Genomic DNA, 19,591 nt, shown 5'->3' on the forward strand with positions numbered 1-19,591 from the left:
ATCCCATAGTTTGGGGAAAAATGGGGTAAAATCCCACAGTTTGGGAAAAATGGGGTAAAATGCCACAGTTTGGGGAAAAGGGAGGTAAAATCCCATAGTTTGGGATAAATGGGGTAAAACCCCACAGTTTGGGGATAAATGGGGTAAAATCCCATAGTTTGGGGAAAAGGGAGGTAAAATCCCATAGTTTGGGGAAGAATGGGGTAAAACCCTGGAGCTGGTGAAAAAGGAGGTAAAACCTCAAAGTTGGGAAAAAATGGGGTAAAACCCCACAGTTTGGGGAAAAATGGGGTAAAATCCCACAGTTTGGGGAAAAATGGGGTAAAATCTCATAGTTTGGGGAAAAATGGGGTAAAATGCCACAGTTTGGGGATAAATGGGGTAAAACCCCACAGTTTGGGGAAAAATGGGGTAAAATCCCACAGTTGGGTAAAAATGAGGCAAAACCCTGGAGCTGGGGAAAAAGGAGGTAAAACCCCAGAGCTGGGGAAAAATGAGGTAAAATCCCACAGTTGGGGAAAATGAGGTAAAAATCCCAAAGTCAGGGAAAAATGAGGTCAAATCCCAACTCCAGGTAAAATCCCACAATTGGGGAAAAATGAGGTAAAATCTCACAGTTCGGGATAAATGGGGTAAAACCCCTACTGGAGGTAAAACCCTGGAGCTGGGGAAAAAGGAGGAAAACCTTCAAAATTGGGGAAAATGGGGTAAAATCCCAACTCCAGGTAAAATCTCACAGTTGAGGAAAAAGGAGCTAAAACCCCAAAGCTGGGAAAAATGATATAAAACCCCAACTGGAGGTAAAACCCCACAGCTGGGGAAAAATTAAATAAAACCCCACAGCTGGGGAAAAATGAAATAAAACCCCAAAGCTGGGGAAAAATTAGGTAAAATCTCACAGTTTGGGATAAATGCGGTAAAACCCCAACTGGAGGTAAAACCCTGGAGCTGGGGAAAAAGGAGGAAAACCTTCAAAATGGGGTAAAATCCCAACTCCAGGTAAAATCTCACAGCTGGGGAGAAAGGAGGTAAAACCACAGAGTTGAGGAAAAATGGGGTAAAATCCCAACTGGAGGTAAAATCCCACAGTTGGGGAAAATGAGGTAAAATCCTGACTAGAGATAAAACCCCACAGTTGGGGAAAAATGAAATAAAACCCCACAGTTGGGGAAAAAGGAGGTAAAACCCAATGCTGCCACCCTGGGAGCTGCTGCTGGCTGGGGTGGTGGCTCTGAGCTGAGGTGGTGGCATTGAGCTGGGGTGGTGGCACTGGGCTGGGGTGGTGGCACTGAGCTTGGGGTGGTGATTGGGGTGGTGGCACTTGGCTGGGGTGGTGGCTCTGAGCTGGGGTGGTGGCTCTGAGCTGGGATGGTGGCACTGGGCTGGGATGGTGGCACTCAGCTGGGGTGGTGATTGGGATGGTGGCACTGGGCTGGGATGGTGATTGGGGTGGTGGCACTGGGCTGGGATGGTGGCACTCAGCTGGGGTGGTCGCACTGAGCTTGGGGTGGTGGCTGAGATGATGGCACTCAGCTGGGCTGGTGGCACTGAGCCCACTGTCCCTTTTGTCCCCAGCCCTGCGGGATAACAGGATCCAGCTGGAGAGATCCACCCCCAACGAGCTGACCATCAGCATCAGCGACGTGGTGCTGGCCGACGAGGGCGAGTACACCTGCTCCATCTTCACCATGCCCGTGAGGACAGCCAAGGCCCTGGTCACCGTGCTGGGTAGGACATGGGGACAGCCCTACATGTGCCACTCTTGAGGAAAGATTGCCCACTGTGCCTAAAACCCCAACTGTGTCACCCTGGCTGAAAGATTTCTTACTGTCCCTAAAGTCCAGACTGTCCCTAAAGTCCAGACTGTCCCTAAAGTCCAGACTGTGCCACGTTTGCTGAAACATTTCCCTTTTTCCCTAAAGCCCAGACTGTGCCACCCTGGCTAAAAGATTTCCCTCTTTTCCTAAAGTCCAAACTATCTCTGAAGTCTGGACTGTGCTCCCTGGCTAAAAGATTTCGCAGTGTCCCTAAAGTCCAGACTGTCCCTAAAGTCCAGACTGTGCCACGTTGGCTGAAACATTTCCCTTTTTCCCTAAAGCCCAGACTGTGCCACCCTGGCTAAAAGATTTCCCTCTTTTCCTAAAGTCCAAACTATCTCTGAAGTCTGGACTGTGCTCCCTGGCTAAAAGATTTCTCAGTGTCCCTAAAGTCCAGACTGTCCCTAAAGTCCAGACTTTGCCACGTTTGCTGAAACATTTCCCTTTTTTCCTAAAGTCCAGACTGTGCCATCCTGGCTAAAAGATTTCCCTCTGTCCCTAAAGTCCAGACTGTCCCTAAAGTCCAGACTGTGCCACCCTTCCTAAAAGATTTTCCACTGTCCCTAAAGTCCAGGCTGTGCCTAAAGTTCAGACTGTACCACCCTGGCTAAAAGATTTCCCAGTACCAGGTGCAGGGTTTTGGGGTTCCAAGTGTAGAATTTGGAGTACCAGGGGCAGGATTTGGAGTTGCAGGTGCAGGATTTGGGATACCAGGAGCAGGATTTGGAGTGCCAGAGCAGGATTTGAGATGCCAAGGGAAGGATTTGGGATGCCAGGAGAAGGCTTTGGAATACCAGGTGCAGGGTTTAGGGTTCCAGGAGCAGGGTTTAGGGTTCCAGGAGCAGGATTTGGGGCTCCAGGGGCAGGATTTGGGATCCAGGAGCAGGATTTGGGGTTCCAGGGGCAGGATTTGGGATCCAGGAGCAGGATTTGGGATCCAGGAGCAGGATTTGGGGTTCCAGGAGCAGGATTTGGAGTTGCAGGTGCAGGATTTGGGATACCAGGGGCAGGATTTGGGGTTCCAGGGCAGGATTTGGGATCCAGGGCAGGATTTGGGATACCAGGGCAGGATTTGGGGTTCCAGAGCAGGATTTGAGATGCCAAGAGAAGGATTTGGGATGCCAGGAGAAGGTTTTGGAATACCAGGTGCAGGGTTTGGGGTTTCAGGAGCAGGATTTGGGGTTCCAGGGCAGGATTTGGGGTTCCAGGTGCAGGATTTGGGATCCAGGGCAGGATTTGGGGTTCCAGGGGCAGGATTTGGGGTTCCAGGGGCAGGATTTGGGATGCCAAGGGCAGGATTTCCCTAAGGAAAGGATTCCACAGCCCCCATCAGCAGCTCCCAGACCCCATCACCTGCGTGCGTGTCGCACCTCGCGGTGGCACTGCCAGCTCAGGTTTGTGGGGTTTTTTTGTCTCCTCCTCCAGGAATCCCCCAGAAGCCCCAGATCTTCGGCCACGAGCAGCCCATCGATGAGGAGAAGGTGGCGCGGCTCATCTGCCGCTCGTCCGGCAGCAAACCCGCGGCGCAGCTGCGCTGGAGGAAGGGCAACAGGGACATCAAGGGTGGGTGGCGCTGTCCGGGGGTGGGGACAGCTTGGGGACACCGCGGGGGCAGCGCACGGGGGGACAGGGGGCGTTGGAGCTGTGGGAATGGAGGGTGGGGCTGATTGGGGATGGGTGAATGGCAGCGATGGAGGTTGGGGGGTTTCAGGGGGTGTTTGGTTATAGGGCGAGGGCAGTCACAGGTTTGTTTGTTAGGAGGTAATATATAATTATACTATTGTGTATATAATAGATAAAATATATTTTTATATATATAATGATATATATAAAATATATACATCATTATATTATATATATTATATATAAGATAATATAAAATCATAAAGTATAATTATATTATATTGTTATATATAATATTATGTTCTATCATATTAATTGTATAATATATAACAATATATAGTTATATAATATAGAATATATAATAATTATATTATATTATATTATGTTATATTATATTATATTATATTTTACCTTCTAAACTAATACAACTTTCTAACTAATCTGTGATTTTTCTGCTTAATGTCAGTGTATTGTATTGTTACAATCATAATAATGCAGTTATAATACATTTATAACGCATTTATAATACAGTTACAATGCAATTATAATACAGTTATAATACACTTGTAATACAGCTGTAATCCAATTATAATACAGCTATAATCCAATTATAATACAGTGATAATGCAATTATAATACAGTTATAATACTATTATAATTTAATTATAATACAACCACAATAACGTTTGTACAATATTTACATCAATCCAAGCTTCTCCTGTGGCTGCAGCTCAAACCCTTCCGTGGAAATTTCTATTTTTGCCCCTTCCCGCAGGCAGGGCTGTCCCCTGCTCAGTGTGCCATCTGTCCCTGTCCCCTGTCCCCACAGACTCGGGCACCGAGGTGGTGGAGGACCCCAATGGCAAAACCTTCACGGTGACCAGCAGGGTGGAGTTCCGTGTCACCAAGGAGGACAACGAGGTCGAGGTCACCTGCACCGTGGACCACGAGTCCCTGCAGAACTCAGAGAGATCCACCACGCAGAAGCTGCAGGTCCACTGTACGTGGGGGGGACGTTTGGGGTGTGGTTGGACATTCAGGGGACACCACACAGGTGGCCTGGGGTGCTCAGGGACACGTGAACATCGTGGTCTTGTCACACATGGGGCACGGTGACACTGCCCCTGCATGGTGACACACACACCCTCAGCTTCCCGCCCCTGTCCCAAATCCTGCTTGTCCCCATCTCCCAGGGGTTTCTCCTTTCTTCACTTCCATCAATCCTGTCCCCAAATCCTGCTTGTCCCCATCTCCCAGGGGTTTCTTCTTTCTTAACTTCCCTCAATCCTGTCCCCAAATCCTGCTTGTCCCCAAATCCTGCTTGTCCCCATCTCCCAGGGATTTTCCCTGCTCCACTTCCCACTCCTGTCCCCATTCCCCTGTCCCTGTTCCCTGTGCTGCTGATGGGGTGGGGGACATGGGAGCACCCCCTGAGTGCTGCCCCTACCCCTGGGTGTTGTCCCCCCTCAGCTCTGCACACCCAGAACTTGCCCAGGGGTGGGATTTGGGGTGCCAGGGGCAGGATTTGGGGTGTCAGGGAAAGAATAATTTGGGGTATCAGGGCAGGATTTGGGGTTCCAGGGAAAGGATTTGGGGTTCCAGGGTAGAATTTGTGATGGCAGGTTCAGGATTTGGGGTTTCAGGGCAAGACTTGGGATGCCCGGGGCAGGATTTGGGATCCCTGCACAGGATTTGGAATCCCAGGTGCAGGATTTGGGGTGCCTGATGGAGGATTTGGGGTTCCAGGGCAGGATTTGATGTGTCAGGTGCAGTATTTGGGATCTCAGATGCAGGATGTGGGGTGCCAGGGCAGGATTTGAGGTGCCAGGAGCAGGATTTAGGATCCCAGGTGGAGGATTTAGGATCCCAGGTGCAGGATTTGGGGTGCCAGGGCAGGATTTGAAGTGTCAGGTACAGGATTTGGAGTATAAGAGGGAGGATTTGGGGTGCCAGGAGCAAGATTTGGGGTGCCAGGGCAGGATTTGGGGTGCCAGGGCAGGATTTGGAGTGCCAGGAGCAGGATTTGGGGTTCCAGGACAGGATTTGGGGTTCCAGGGCAGGATTTGGGGTGCCAGGGCAGGATTTAGGGTTCCAGGGCAGGATTTGGGGTGCCAGGGCAGGGTTTGGGGTTCCAGGGCAGGATTTGGAGTTCCAGGGCAGGGTTTGGGGTTCCAGGGCGGGATTTGGGGTGCCAGGGCAGGATTTAGGGTGCCAGGAGCAGGGTTTGGGGTTCCAGGGCAGGATTTGGGGTTCCAGGGCAGGATTTGGGGTGCCAGGGCAGGGTTTGGGGTTCCAGGGCGGGATTTGGGGTGCCAGGGCAGGATTTGGGGTTCCAGGGCAGGATGTGGGGTTCCAGGGCAGGATGTGGGGTGCCAGGGCAGGATTTGGGGTTCCAGGGCAGGATTTAGGATCCCAGGAGCAGGATTTAGGGTTCCAGGGCAGGATTTGGGGTTCCAGGGCAGGATTTGGGGTTCCAGGGCAGGATTTGGGGTTCCAGGGCAGGATTTGGGGTTCCAGGGCAGGATTTAGGATCCCAGGAGCAGGATTTGGGGTTCCAGGGCAGGATTTGGGGTTCCAGGGCAGGATTTGGGGTGCCAGGCCCTCACCCCACTGTTCCTCTCCCCTTTTCCAGACAAGCCCACGGCGAAGATCGAGCCTCACCCGCAGTACCCACGCGAGGGGGAGAAGCTGCAGCTGCAATGTGACGGGCAGGGCAACCCCATGTAAGGCCTTCCTCACCTCCCTCCTCCTCCTCAGGGCCTCCCCTCCCTCTCCAGGTGCCACACCCCACCCCAGGAGGTGCTGGCTGGGTTTGGGGTCTCCCTGTCCTGGGGTTCCATGGGAGCTCCCTGTCCTCTCCTGGAGCAGCAGATCCATCCTGGCTCGTCCCTAAATTAAACATTTCCCCTTTGTGTCCTGGGACAGCCTCAAGGAGCTGGAACTGGATGGACTTAAGAGGAATAAAGTGAATTTTTATTGAATTGTCATCAAAAGCCACACCCTGGCACTGTCCAGATGGCCCCAGGATGGAAGCAAAAGAGGGGTCTGGTCATGACATCTCACATTTTAATAAGTTTTAGTCTGGTTTATAAGTTTTAGTCTAGTTGATAAGTTTTGTTTTAGAATATTTGCATATAGGAGTTAATTGTCCAGTTCATAGCTTCAAATGATGAAGTTTCATCCTCCTTGCTGGCCTCTTTTCACCTGGTTTATGATTTGGGCCTGAAGTTTGAAGAGATTTGCCTTGGGTCTCCAGCTAGAATAGGATTGTTTGTGAAAAGATCCTAGGAACACTTAATACAAAGCTGAACAGAAAAACTGAAACCCTAAGGAAAAAGTTTATCCCCATCCCATTCCTGTAGGATTCTTTCTTCCCCACCCTGTGAAAAGATCCCAGTACCATTAATATAAAACTAAACAGAAAAACAGAGCAGAAAAACACCAAGGAATCAGTTTGCCCCATACCATTCCTATAGGATTTTGTCTTCCCCATCCTATAAAAAGATCCCAATACTATTAATACAAACAGAAAAACAGAGCAGAAAAACTTAAACCCAAGGAATCAGTTTATGCCCATCCTGTTCCTATAGGATTCTTTTGTTTTAACCACCCTGTGAAAAGATCCCAGTAACATTAATAGAAAACTAAACAAAAAAACAGAACAGAACAACTTAAACACAACAGAAAAACCCCAAGGTACCAGAACAGAAAAACCCCAAGGAATCAGTTCATCCCCATCCCATTCCTATAGGATTTACTTTTCCCCACCCTATAAAAAGATCCCAGTGACATTAATATAAAGCTGAACAGAAAAACACAACAGAAAAACACAACAGAAAAACCCCAAGGTATCAGTTTTTGCCCATCCTGTACCTATAGGATTGTTTTGTCTTAACCACCCTATAAAAAGATCCCAGTAACATTAATATAAAGTTAAACAGAAAAACTTAAACCTAAGGTATCAATTTATCCTCATCCCATTCCTATAGGATTTTATTTCTCCACCCTATAAAAAGATCCAAGTGAATTAATATAAAGCTGTACAGAAAAATAGAAAAACTTAAACTCCAAGGTGTCAGTTTATCCCCATCCCATTCCTATAGAATTGTTTTGTTTTAACCACCCTGTGAAAAGTTCCCAGTAACATTTAATATAAAGATGAACAGAAATCCAGAACAGAAAAACCTCAAGGTATCAGTTTATCTCCATCCTGTTCCTGTAGGATTTTATCTTCCCCACCCTATGAAAAGATCCCAGTAACATTAATATAAAGCTGAACAGAAAACCAGAACAGAAAAACCCCAAGGTATCAGAACAGCAAAACCCCAAGGAATCAGTTCATCCCCATCCCATTCCTGTAGGATTTTATCTTCCCCACCCTGTAAAAAGATCCCAGTGACATTAATATAAAGCTGAACAGAAAAACACAACAGAAAAACCCCAAGGTATCAGTTTATCCCCATCCCATTCCTATAGGATTTTGTCTTCCCCACCCTATAAAAAGATCCCAGTGACATTAATATAAAGCTGTACAGAAAAATAGAAAAACTTAAACTCCAAGGTGTCAGTTTATCCCCATCCTATTCCTATAGAATTGTTTTGTTTTAACTACCCTGTGAAAAGATCCCAGTAACATTATTATAAAGCTGATCAGAAAAACCCCAAAGAATCAGTTTACCCCTTCCCATTCTATAGGATTTTGTCTTCCCTACCCATGAAAAGATCCCAGTAAAATTATTTTAAAGCTAAACAGAAAAACTTAAACCCCAAGGAATCAGTTTACCCCTTCCCATTCCTGTAGGATTTTGCCTCCTCACCCTATAAAAAGATCCCATAACATTAATAGAAAGCTAAACAGAAAAACTTCAACACAACAGAATAACCCCAGGGTATGAGAACAGAAAAACCCCAAGGCATCTGTTTGTCCCCATCTCCCATTCCTATAGGATTTTATCTTCCCCACCCTGTGAAACAATCCTAGTAACATTAATATAAAGCTGGTCAGAAAAACCCTGAGGAATCAGTTGGCCCCATCCCATTCCTATAGGATTTACTCTTCCCCACCCTGTGAAAAGATCCCTGTGGAATTAATATAAAGCTAATCAGAAAACCAGAACAGAAAATCTTAAACCAAGGAATCTGTTTATGCCCATCCTGTTCCTATAGGATTTTATCTTCCCCACCCTATGAAAAGATCCCAGTGACATTAATATAAAGCTGAACAGAAAAACAAAACAGAAAACCCCAAGGAATCAGAACAGAAAAACCCCAAGGTATCAGTTTATCCCCATCCTGTTCCTATAGGATTTTGTCTTTCCCCACCCTGTGAAAAATCCCAGTAACATTAATATAAAGCTGAACAGAAAAACACAACAGAAAACCCCAAGGAATCAGAACAGCAAAACCCCAAGGTATCAGCTGATCCCTTCCCATTCCTATAGGATTTTACCTTCCCCACCCTATAAAAGATCCCAGTAACATTAATATAAAGCTGAACAGAAAAACACAACAGAAAAACCCCAAGGTATCAGTTTATCTCCATCCTATTCCTGTAGGATTTTATCTTCCCCACCCTGTGAAAAGATCCCCGTGGAATACCAGAACAGAAAATCTTAAACCAAGGAATCTGTTTATGCCCATCCTGTTCCTATAGGATTTTATCTTCCCCACCCTATGAAAAGATCCCAGTAACATGAATATAAAGCTGAACAGAAAAACACAACAGAAAACCCCCAAGGTACCAGTTTATCTCCATCCCATTCCTGTAGGATTTTATCTTCCCCACCCTGTAGAAAGATCCCAGTAACATTAATGTAAAGCTGAACAGAAAACCTGAAACCCCAAGGTATCAGTTTATCCCCATCCTATTCCTGTAGGATTTTATCTTCCCCACCCTATAAAAGATCCCAGTAACATTAATGTAAAGCTGAACAGAAAAACACAACAGAATTCCCCAAGGAATCAGAACAGCAAAACCCCAAGGTATCAGTTTATCTCCATCCTATTCCTGTAGGATTTTGTCTTCCCCACCCTGTAAAAGGATCCCAGTAACATTAATGTAAAGTTAAACAGAAAACCTGAAACCCCAAGGTATCAGTTTATCCCCATCCTGTTCCTATAGGATTTTGTCTTCCCCACCCTGTGAAAAATCCCAGTAACATTAATGTAAAGCTGAACAGAAAAACACAACAGAAAACTCTAAGGAACCAGAACAGCAAAACCCCAAGGTATCAGTTGATCCCATCCCATTCCTATAGGATTTTACCTTCCCCACCCTGTGAAAAGATCCCAGTGGAATTAATATAAAGCTAATCAGAAAACCAGAACAGAAAATCTTAAACCAAGGAATCTGTTTATCCCCATCCTGTTCCTATAGGATTTTGTCTTCCCCACCCTGTGAAAAATCCCAGTAACATTAATGTAAAGCTGAACAGAAAAACACAACAGAATTCCCCAAGGAATCAGAACAGCAAAACCCCAAGGTATCAGCTGATCCCATCCCATTCCTATAGGATTTTACCTTCCCCACCCTATAAAAGATCCCAGTAACATTAATATAAAGCTGAACAGAAAACCAGAACAGAAAATCCCCAAGGTATCAGTTTATCTCCATCCTATTCCTGTAGGATTTTATCTTCCCCACCCTGTAAAAGGATCCCAGTAACATTAATGTAAAGCTAAACAGAAAACCTGAAACCCCAAGGTATCAGTTTATCCCCATCCTGTTCCTATAGGATTTTGTCTTTCCCCACCCTGTGAAAAATCCCAGTAACATTAATATAAAGCTGAACAGAAAAACACAACAGAAAACCCCAAGGAATCAGAACAGCAAAACCCCAAGGTATCAGCTGATCCCTTCCCATTCCTATAGGATTTTACCTTCCCCACCCTATGAAAAGATCCCAGTGGAATTAATATAAAGCTAATCAGAAAACCAGAACAGAAAAACTTAAACCTAAGGTATCAGTTTATCCCCATCCTGTTCCTATAGGATTTTATCTTCCCCACCCTGTAAAAAGATCCCATTAGTAACATTAATGTAAAGCTGAACAGAAAAACACAGAAAACCCCAAGGAATCAGAACAGCAAAACCCCAAGGTATCAGTTGATCCCATCCCGTTCCTATAGGATTTTACCTTCCCCCACCCCATTCCTATAGGATTTTACCTTCCCCACCCTATAAAAGACCCCATGGCATTAACCCCGAGCTGCCCAGGAGAGCAGGACAAGGAAGGCCCATGCCTGGTTTTGTGCCCAGCCCGCAGGAATTCCTCTGGGAGAAGGAGGGCAGCGACGCTCCCCTGCAGCTCAGCTCCGACAGCGTCCTCATCTTCCCCTTCCTCAACAAGAGCGACAGCGGCACCTACGTGTGCACGGCCACCAGCTCCATGGGCAGCGTGGTGGCCAAGTACAACCTGGATGTCAGCGGTGAGTGTGGCCCTGGTGGCACCGGGGCACTGCCCCCCGGGTGCCTGAAATGTGTCACTGTGTCACCTATGGGTGAGGGCACTGCCCCCCGGGTGCCCAAAATGTGTCACTGTGTCACCTGTGCATCCTGTGTGCCCAAAAAGTGTCACTGTGTCACCTATGGGTGAGGGCACTGCCTCCTGTGTGCCTGAAATGTGTCACTGTGTCACCTGTGCATTCTGGGTGCCCAAAAAGTGTCACTGTGTCACCTACGGGTGAGGGCACTGCCCCCCGGGTGCCTGAAATGTGTCACTGTGTCACCTATGGGTGAGGGCACTGCCCCCCGGGTGCCTGAAATGTGTCACTGTGTCACCTGTGCATCCTGTGTGCCCAAAATGTGTCACTGTGTCACCTATGGGTGAGGGCACTGCCTGCTGGGTGCCCAAAATGTATCACTGTGTCACCTGTGCATCCTGTGTGCCCAGAATGTGCCACTGTGTCACCTGTGCATCCTGTGTGCCCAAAATGTGTCACTGTGTCACCTGTGTGCCCAAAAAGTGTCACTGTGTCACCTGTGGGTGAGGGCACTGCCCCCTGGGTGCCCAAAAAGTGTCACCTGTGCATCCTGTGTGCCCAAAAAGTGTCACTGTGTCACCTGTGGGTGAGGGCACTGCCCCCTGTGTGCCCAAAAAGTGTCACCTGTGCATCCTGTGTGCCCAAAAAGTGTCACTGTGTCACCTGTGGGTGAGGGCACTGCCCCCTGTGTGCCCAAAATGTGTCACTGTGTCACCTGTGCATCCTGTGCGCCCAGAATGTGTCACTGTGTCACCTATGGGTGAGGGCACTGCCTCCTGTGTGACCATAATGTGTCACTGTGTCTGTCACCTGTGCACAGGGGGCACTGCATCCTGTGTGCCCAAAAAGTGTCACCCTGTCACCCTGACACCTGGGGTGGGAAGGGGCAGCTCCTGCTGCTCCCCACGTGGTGCTGTCCCCTGACTGTGCTCTGCTTGTCCCCATGTCCCCATGCCATGTGTCACACGTGGTTCAGGGCTCTCTGTGTGTCCCCATGTCCCCATGCCGTGTGTCACACGTGGTTCAGGGCTCTCTGTGTGTCCCCATGCCATGTGTCACACGTGGTTCAGGGCTCTCTGTGTGTCCCCATGTCCCCATGCCGTGTGTCACACGTGGTTCAGGGCTGTGTGTGCTGTGTGCTGCTGCCAGTGCCCACCCCTGGCTGCCACCCCAGCTCCCCATGCCCATCCCAGCCCATGCCCACCCCACATGATCCCATTTCCCTGCCATTTTTCCTTGGATTTGGGAAATCCAGAGGAAATCCAAAAGTTCCTGCTCTCCTCCCTTGCTCCAGCTCTTCCCTTTCCTGGCTCCTTCCCCTGCAGTGTGGTGGCACCTCAGTGGCACTTTGTCCCCTGTGTCCCCTCCCTCAGCCTGCCCAGAATGAGCCCCCAAATGCCCAACCTTGTGCAGCCACTCCCGTGTCACCCCTTGTGTGTCCCCTGTGTGAGCACCCAGAGCTCTCTGCACCCATCCAGGAGCTCACCCCGGGTGCCTCGTGCTGTCCTTGAGAGGTGGCACCCACTGTCCCTTGCCCGCCTGGTGGCACTGCCCTGTCACAACAGACACAGAGCTCCACATCCAGCCTTGGTGGAATTGCCACTTTTGTCCCTAAAGCCACTCTTGTCTCAGGCACTGGGAGCCACCTCCAGCCTTGCCCACCTTGGTGCCACCCCTGCCCAGCAGAGTGCAGGTGACACCTCGTGATGGGTGACACCACGAGGGTCCCTCGGGGTCTGGCAGGACAGGAGATGGTGGAAGATGGTCACAGTGTCCCAGAGGTTGGTGGCAGAAGCAGAGGGGTCACAGACGGACCCGCTGAGGGTCCCCTCAGGGCTCTGTCACCTCGCTGGCCCTTCGTGGCATTGATTCATGTCCTGTGTTTTTGTTGTCCTCCCCAGATCTTCCCCAGCTCCCCACCCCACACGTTCACTCCACCCTGGGCCCTTCCCAGCCCATCTCTCATGCTTCCATGGCCTCGGCTCCATCCTTCACTCCAGCTCCCATCCAAGGTACCGTAAGCTCCTTTTCTGTCTCTTTGGCCTGGAGAAGCTCCACAGGAGGATGGTGGCCCTGCCCTGGCCTGGGGACAGCCCTGCCAGGTGGCTCCAGTCCCATGGTGGGTGTGGATTTTGGTGTTTTCCAGGAGGAACCCTGAGCAGCAGCTCCCCGCGCTGTCCCTTGTCCTGTGTGTCCGTGTGCCGTGTTGTCCCTCTGTCCTGCTGCCATCCCTGTGTGTCCCCTGCTTTGTCCTTCCCAAGTGTGGCTCTGTCCCCACCCTGAGCTGATGGGACATGGCTGGGAGGAGGATTTGTCACCGTGCCACAGGGCTGGCACAGGATGCCAGCAGGGGATGGAATGGCCTTTCACTGGATTCCCTGTCCAGGACAGGATGTGGCTGACTCGGGGCCTGCTGTCCTTGGGGTGCCGTCACCTCTCAGGTGGCCATGCCAGCCTGCATGTCCCCTCCCACCCAAACCTGCCCATCCTCCCTTTTTGGGGCCAAAACCCAATTGTGGAGGATGGGATTTCCATTTTGCTTTTTGCTTTTTTTTATTTTTATTTTTGTGGAAGATGAGATTTCCCCTTTGCTTCCCCCCGTTCTCGCTGCCATGACCCTCAGCAGGACGGAGCTGCTGGCACAGGATGGAGCTCCTGGTGGGGGGAGCAGCAGCTTCTGCTGCCCTGCAGGGTCTCAGCTCCTTTTTGTCTCTTTTTTCCTCCCCCTGCCTGGGCAGATGCCAGCCCGGTGCCCTCGACCTCCAGCACCTACCACGCGATGATCGGCGGGGTGGTGGCTGTCATCGTCTTCCTCCTGCTCAGCCTCCTCATCGTGCTGGGACATTACCTGATCAGGCACAAAGGTACGGCCTGGGGGGCTGCAGGGGGGGCTGGAGGAGCCCTCGGGGGTCTTGGGGCACGGGGGGTGAAGGGAGGCAGCTCCTGGTCGTGCCCAGCGTGGCAATGTCAGGAATGTCCTGGTGAATGCAGGGGGAGGCAGCTCCCACCCCTGTTCTCCATCTCTGTCCTGGGATTGTCCCTGTCCCCATGTCCCCCTCAGCTCCTCCCTCTGCCTTCCTCCCCCTCCTTTCCCTCCACCTGCCCTTTTCATGCCCAGCAGGTTTGTGCCCAAGCCCTGGGGACACGGTGACACCCCCCACCCTGCTCTGGGGGGCAGCCAGGACCCCCTGCTTTTTCAGGAGGGGTTGGAGGGGGTCAGGAGCCTGACTGGCACTGGCCACTCCACAAGTGGACACTGCCCAAAAACCTGGAGCACCCCAGTGAGTCTGCATCCAATCCCATCCCACTGATCCCACCCCATCCCATGGAACCCATCCCATCCCATGGATCCCATCCCATCCCATCCCATTCATCCCCTTGATCCCATCCCATGGATCCCATCCCATCCCATCCTATTCATCCCCTTGATCCCATCCCATGGAACCCATCCCATCCCATGGATCCCATCCCATCCCATCCCGTTCATCCCTTTGATCCCATCCCATGGAACCCATCCCATCCCATGGATCCCATTCCATCCCATTCGTCCCCTTGATCCCATCCCATGGATCCCATCCCATCCCATCCCATTCATCCCCTTGATCCCATCCCATGGAACCCATCCCATCCCATGGATCCCATCCCATTCCATCCCATTCACCCCCTTGATCCCATCCCATTAATCCCATCCCATTGATCCCATCCCATCCCATCCCATTCATCCCCTTGATCCCATCCCACCCAATCCCATTGATCCCATCCCATCCCATCCCATTCATCCCCTTGATCCCATCCCACCCCATCCCACTGATCCCATCCCATCCCATCCCATTGATCCCATCCCATCCCATCCCATTGATCCCATTCCATCCCATCCCATTGATCCCATCCCATGGATCCATGCCATCCCATTCATCCTATGGATCCCATCCCATGCATCCCATCCCACCCCACTCATCCCATCCCATCCCATCCCATGGATCCCATTGATCCCCTCCCATCCCATCCCCTCCCCTCCCAGTGCCTTTCCCATTACAGCCAGGTCCAGCAGCCCCTCCAGGCCCTCTGGCTGTGTGGGAGGGGTCTCTGGCAGAGCCCCCCGTGACCCCAGCCCCTGTCCCCCCCTTTTCCAGGCACGTACCTGACCCACGAGGCCAAAGGCTCGGACGATGCTCCGGACGCCGACACCGCCATCATCAACGCCGAGGGCGGCCAGGCCGGCGGCGACGACAAGAAGGAATATTTCATCTAAAAGGGTCAGAGAGAGAGAGAGAGAGAGAGAGAGAGAGAGAAATGGAGCCAAGAGAACCCCGATGGCAACGGCAACCAGACCACAAACCCCACAAAACCCAACAGATTTTCTCTGGCGCCCGGCACGGGCGGACGGACGGACGGACAGAGGGATGGCAGGACAGAGAGCAGGGAGAGCCACCGGCCTCGAGGCGCTGCTGACGCTTCTTGAACTTGTACAAATCCTTCACTCCAACAGCGAGAGCCCCGGCCCCGTTTGCTTGCTTGCACCTCCATCCCCACGCCCCGAACCCCACAGACCCAAAACCCGTGAGTGAGCGACTTCTTCCTTCTTCCTTTTGGACCTTTTTTTATTTTTTGGCTTTGGTTTCGTGGCTGCTCTTTGCTTCGGGCCCTTGGTTGGGGTGTTGGGCTGGGGTCGATGTAGCTCTTCCCTTTGTTTCTCTCCCTTTTGGTTTCTTTGATGTCCAAGGATAAAATCACAGCTCCGGGTTCCCGGGGTGAGGTTGGGATCCTGGGTGTCCCCGTTGTCCCCTCCCCGTGGTTGGGGGGTGACTCCAGGTGGGAGCAGAGCGAGCCCCTGCCCCGATTTTATCCTTGGTGGTTCTTGTGGAGCAGTGTCCATGCGGGAGCAGAGCTGTCCTCGTGCAGTCAGTGTGTGAAAGGGGGTGGAAGGCCAGGGTGGGACCCCCAGAGAGACCAGGAGCCCCCACAGCTCCCTGGTCCCACCCCAGCGGGAGGGGGGAGGGCTCAGGTTTATTTTGGGGGGGAGGGGGCAAATCTAGAGGAAAAGCCCCTGATTTTTTAATTTATTTTATTTTTCTTAAATTCTCTGATTGGAAATGCCAATTTTAACCATCTATTGAGATGTTCAGTGCAGGAAGCAGCACCCCTGGGGCTGGGGCTGCTTCCCTGGGACCCCCAGAGCAGGGCTGGGGTCTCTCTGCCCCCCTTCCCTCCCCAGGGCAGGGATGAGCTTGGAAAGGGCTGATTTTCTTCTTGGCTCTGAGAACCCCGACCAAAACACCTGGAGCTGGGGTCTGGGGAGTTTGGGGTCACCACAGAGGCTTTGGGGGAGGTTCACCCTTCCTCCTTGCCCTTCCTCCTGCCTCTTTCACCTTCACTTCCAAGACAAAACCAAACACCTTTCCCCACCTCTCCAGCACAGCCCCAGCTCAGCCCCCCCAAACTGGGCACCCCGGGATGGGGCTGCCCCCCCTGGCATCCTTAGGGCACCCCCGGCCTTGGCATGAGGTGCTCTGGGATCCACATCCCAGTCTGGGCACAAGGGGGTGGCAGGAGATGCCCTTGGGCCTGGAACCCCATGGATTTGGGGTTTTCTGGAGGAGAGGAACCCTTTGGGAAATGGGTAACCTTACCCAGGAGGTGACCCCTTGGATTTGGGGCTGTCTGGAGGAGAAGGAACCCTTGAAGAAATGGGTAACCTCACCTGGGAGGTCACCTCATGGATTTGGGGTTGTCTGGAGAAGAGGAACTCTTTGGGATGGGGGTAACCTCACCCAGGAGGTCACCCCTTGGATTTGGGGTCATCTGGAGGATGAGGGGGCCCTTGGAGAGGGAGTAACCTCAGCTGGGAGCTTTCCCGTGGATTTGGGGTCATCTGGAGGACTGGAGGAGCCCTTTGGGAGGAGTAACCTCATCTGGGAGGTCACCCCAAGGATTTGGGGTCATCTGGAAGAGAAGGAACCCTTTAAGAAATGGGTAACCTCACCTGGGAGATCTCCCCATGGATTTGGGGTCATCTGGAGGAGCCCTTTGGGAGGTGTAACCTCACCTGGGAGGTCACCCCTTGGATTTGGGGTTGTCTGGAGAAGAGGAACCCTTTGGGATGGGGGTAACCTCACCTGGGAGGTCACCCCGTGGATTTGGGGTCATCTGGAGGATGAGGGGGCCCTTCAGGAAGGAGGAGGGGTGGAAGCCTCACCTGGGAGCTGCAGGAAGAATTTCACCACCTCTTCCACAGGGCTGAAAGTGTCACCCCCCCACAAACCCCTGCCACCTGTGCCATCTGTGCCACCTTTGGGGGAACGAGAGGGGCTCAGGTGAGGCAGAGGAGCCACACACAGGTGGCAGCGAGGGATGTGACACTGGGGACACTGCAGAGGTGACCAGCATGGCTCAGCTGTGTCAGCAGCAGTGTTGGCACTGGGAAGGAGCAGGACATGGAGTTTTTGAGTTGGTTTTGGGGGGGTTTTCCTCCTTCCCAGCCTCTGGGGGATGAATCCTGGGACTGCCAACACCCGAGGTCGCCAGGACTGAGCGATTCCTGCAAGTAAAACCCAGCCAGATGTGTTCTCCAGCAGAATTCCATCTCCTAGGGGGCTGGAGGGGTCCCAGGCAGAGCCAGGAGCAGGGCTGGGAGTGGGGTGGGTGCTCCCTGGGGCAGGGAGGTGGGAGCTGCCAGGGACAAGGGAGGATTTTCCCTCTTGGAATTCAGTTCCTGGCTGGTTCTGCTGCTCCAGAGCTGCTCCAAAGGAGAACAGCCTGGTTTGGGTGGTTTTGAGGTGATTTTGAGGTGGTTTTGGTGGTTTTGAGGTGTTTTTGGTGGTTTTGGTGGTTTTGAGGTGGTTTTGGTGGCTTTGAGGTGTTTTTGGTGGTTTTTACATGGTTTTGAGGTGGTTTTGAGGTGGTTTTGGTGGTTTTGAGGTGTTTTTTGAGGTGCCACGTGCTGTGGGGTGTGGCGGGGCAGCCCGGGGAGCAGGCAGGGACCTGTGGAGGTGTCACCTGGCCCGGTGTCACCTGGAGGGAGCTGCTGAGGGGCTGGGAGGGGTCAGAGATTCCATCTGAGGCCACTTGTGGCAGCAGGAGCCAAAGGGCTTGGTGGGGGTGGGAGCAGCGGAGGAGATTTGTGTCACACCTGGGGGTGACACCAGCGTGGCCCTGGGGTGACAGGGACCCTCCCGAACTGGGAGGATTCCGGGTGGAAGCTGTGACAGGGCCACTCCACGTCACCATGGTGACAACGAGTCCCTGACCCTTTTGGGGTCACTGTGTGGAGTCCTTGGGGGTGACAGACACCCCGTGTCACAGAGGAGCAGGGGCTGGGTGGCCTGGGGGTGGCAGCGTGGGGTGTGGCCCCTGTCCTTGTCCCCTTGGGGGTTGGTGACACCGCACACGGGGGGAGGTGGCAGGGTCAGTGTCACCGTGTCTGGGAGAGCCCAGGCCACCACCCCGTCCTCAGGGGGTCCCGTTGGTGGCCCCACATCCACCCAGTCACGGGGTGGGGGCACGAGGAGGATTTGGGGACCCCCTTGGAGGCTTCCTGGCCGGCACTGAACTCTCAATAGACACGAAAGCCATATTTTGGGGAGCTCTGGAGAGGCCAGGGGGGGCAGAGGCTGGGCTGTGTTGTTGTGCTGTGTTTTTTTGTCTGTACATAAAAAAGGGAGCCAACGACCGTTGATGTGACTTTATAACCTTTCTAATATCCTGTGCTAATCTCGGAAAATAATCCTATAAATATATCTGGATTACACACCTTACCTGCCTGCCTCTCTGTGTTTGGGCATGGGGGAGTTTGGGGGTGTGGTGGGACAGGGTGACAGAGATCAGCCCCCCTAAAAACTCCTCTGAGCCCCCAAACCTCTCACCCACCCCCAGACCCACCAGAGTCACCCTGATCCTGACCCTCAGCACCTCCCCACAAAGAGCAGAACCCCAATCCCAATCCCTGGGGATCCCCAGGCCTTTCACCCCCAAATCTGCCCCTCCATCCCCCCAAACTGCCAATTCCCAAACTCCTCCTCAGCCCTTTTCCCCCCAAATCTGCTCCTCAATCCCCCCCAAATTGCCAATTTCCCAGACTCCCCCCAACCTTTTTACTCCCAAATGCTCTCCCAGCCCTCCAGAGCCCCCCCAGCCCCGACCCTCAGCCCCTCTCAAATTCCCAGTTCCCCCCAAAGAACAATAAATCCCCAATCCCTGGAGGCTCCCAGCCCTTTCACCCCCAAATCTGCCCCTCAGAGACCCCCAAATCCTGGCCCCCAGCCCTCCCCAAACAGCAGCGACCCCAATTCCCAACCCCTGGAGCTCCCCAGGCCTTTCACCCCTAAAATTGCTCCACAGCCCCTCCCAAACTGTCACTTCCCAGCACTTTCACCCCCAAATATCCTCCCAAATTACCACCAGAACCCCAATTCCCAACCCCTGAGCCCCCCAGCCCTGCTCCTCTCCAGGGACGTTCCTATAAGGATGTCCCTGAAGGCACCAAGGCCACCAGCCCTGTCACCAAGCTGCTCCAATGCCACAGGGTGACCCCCGCGAGCCCTTCCTTCCTCCCAAGGAAAAAACCGGGAAATTCCAGATTCCAGCAGGAGAGGGGGGGTCCCCTCAATGCCCACCCCCATCCTGCACCCCAAACCCCTCCCTGGAGCTGGCACACCCCACCGCCATCCCCG

The 19,591-nt window shown here is 52.2% G+C and overlaps 1 protein-coding gene and 1 long non-coding RNA gene across 8 annotated transcripts in view; both read left to right on the top strand.

The window, feature by feature from the left end:
• Positions 1-18,676, top strand: part of CADM3 (cell adhesion molecule 3) — a 35,722-nt gene extending 17,046 nt beyond the window's left edge. Inside the window, exons 3-10 of one of the 2 annotated variants that reach the window (XR_011684426.1) lie at positions 1,576-1,728; positions 3,243-3,380; positions 4,270-4,440; positions 6,073-6,163; positions 10,699-10,868; positions 13,661-13,786; positions 15,056-16,630; positions 16,701-18,676. Coding sequence is in view for 1 of the 2 variants with exons in the window: in XM_071456999.1 (XP_071313100.1) it covers positions 1,576-1,728; positions 3,243-3,380; positions 4,270-4,440; positions 6,073-6,163; positions 10,699-10,868; positions 13,661-13,786; positions 15,056-15,174 (968 nt within the window). In the remaining variant the exon portion in view is untranslated. Of the gene's footprint in view, positions 1-1,575; positions 1,729-3,242; positions 3,381-4,269; positions 4,441-6,072; positions 6,164-10,698; positions 10,869-13,660; positions 13,787-15,055 lie in introns of both variants that reach the window. The other variant, XM_071456999.1, reaches the window with a different exon arrangement.
• LOC139584802 (uncharacterized) lies at positions 6,860-10,535 on the top strand. Of its 6 annotated transcripts, none has more exons than XR_011676835.1 (3): positions 6,860-9,029; positions 9,129-10,143; positions 10,401-10,535. It is a non-coding gene; the product is annotated as an uncharacterized lncRNA (long non-coding RNA). The 6 variants fall into 6 exon arrangements; XR_011676833.1 differs by having other exon boundaries at positions 9,129-10,281; positions 10,401-10,498; XR_011676831.1 differs by lacking the exon at positions 10,401-10,535 and having other exon boundaries at positions 9,129-9,922; positions 10,036-10,260.
• Positions 18,677-19,591: the final 915 nt, after the last annotated feature.

The sequence above is a fragment of the Agelaius tricolor genome, unplaced genomic scaffold (assembly GCF_023055355.1).
Source record: "Agelaius tricolor isolate 1412-34295 unplaced genomic scaffold, bAgeTri1.0.p SCAF_66, whole genome shotgun sequence".
NCBI classification, from domain to species: Eukaryota; Metazoa; Chordata; class Aves; order Passeriformes; family Icteridae; genus Agelaius; species Agelaius tricolor.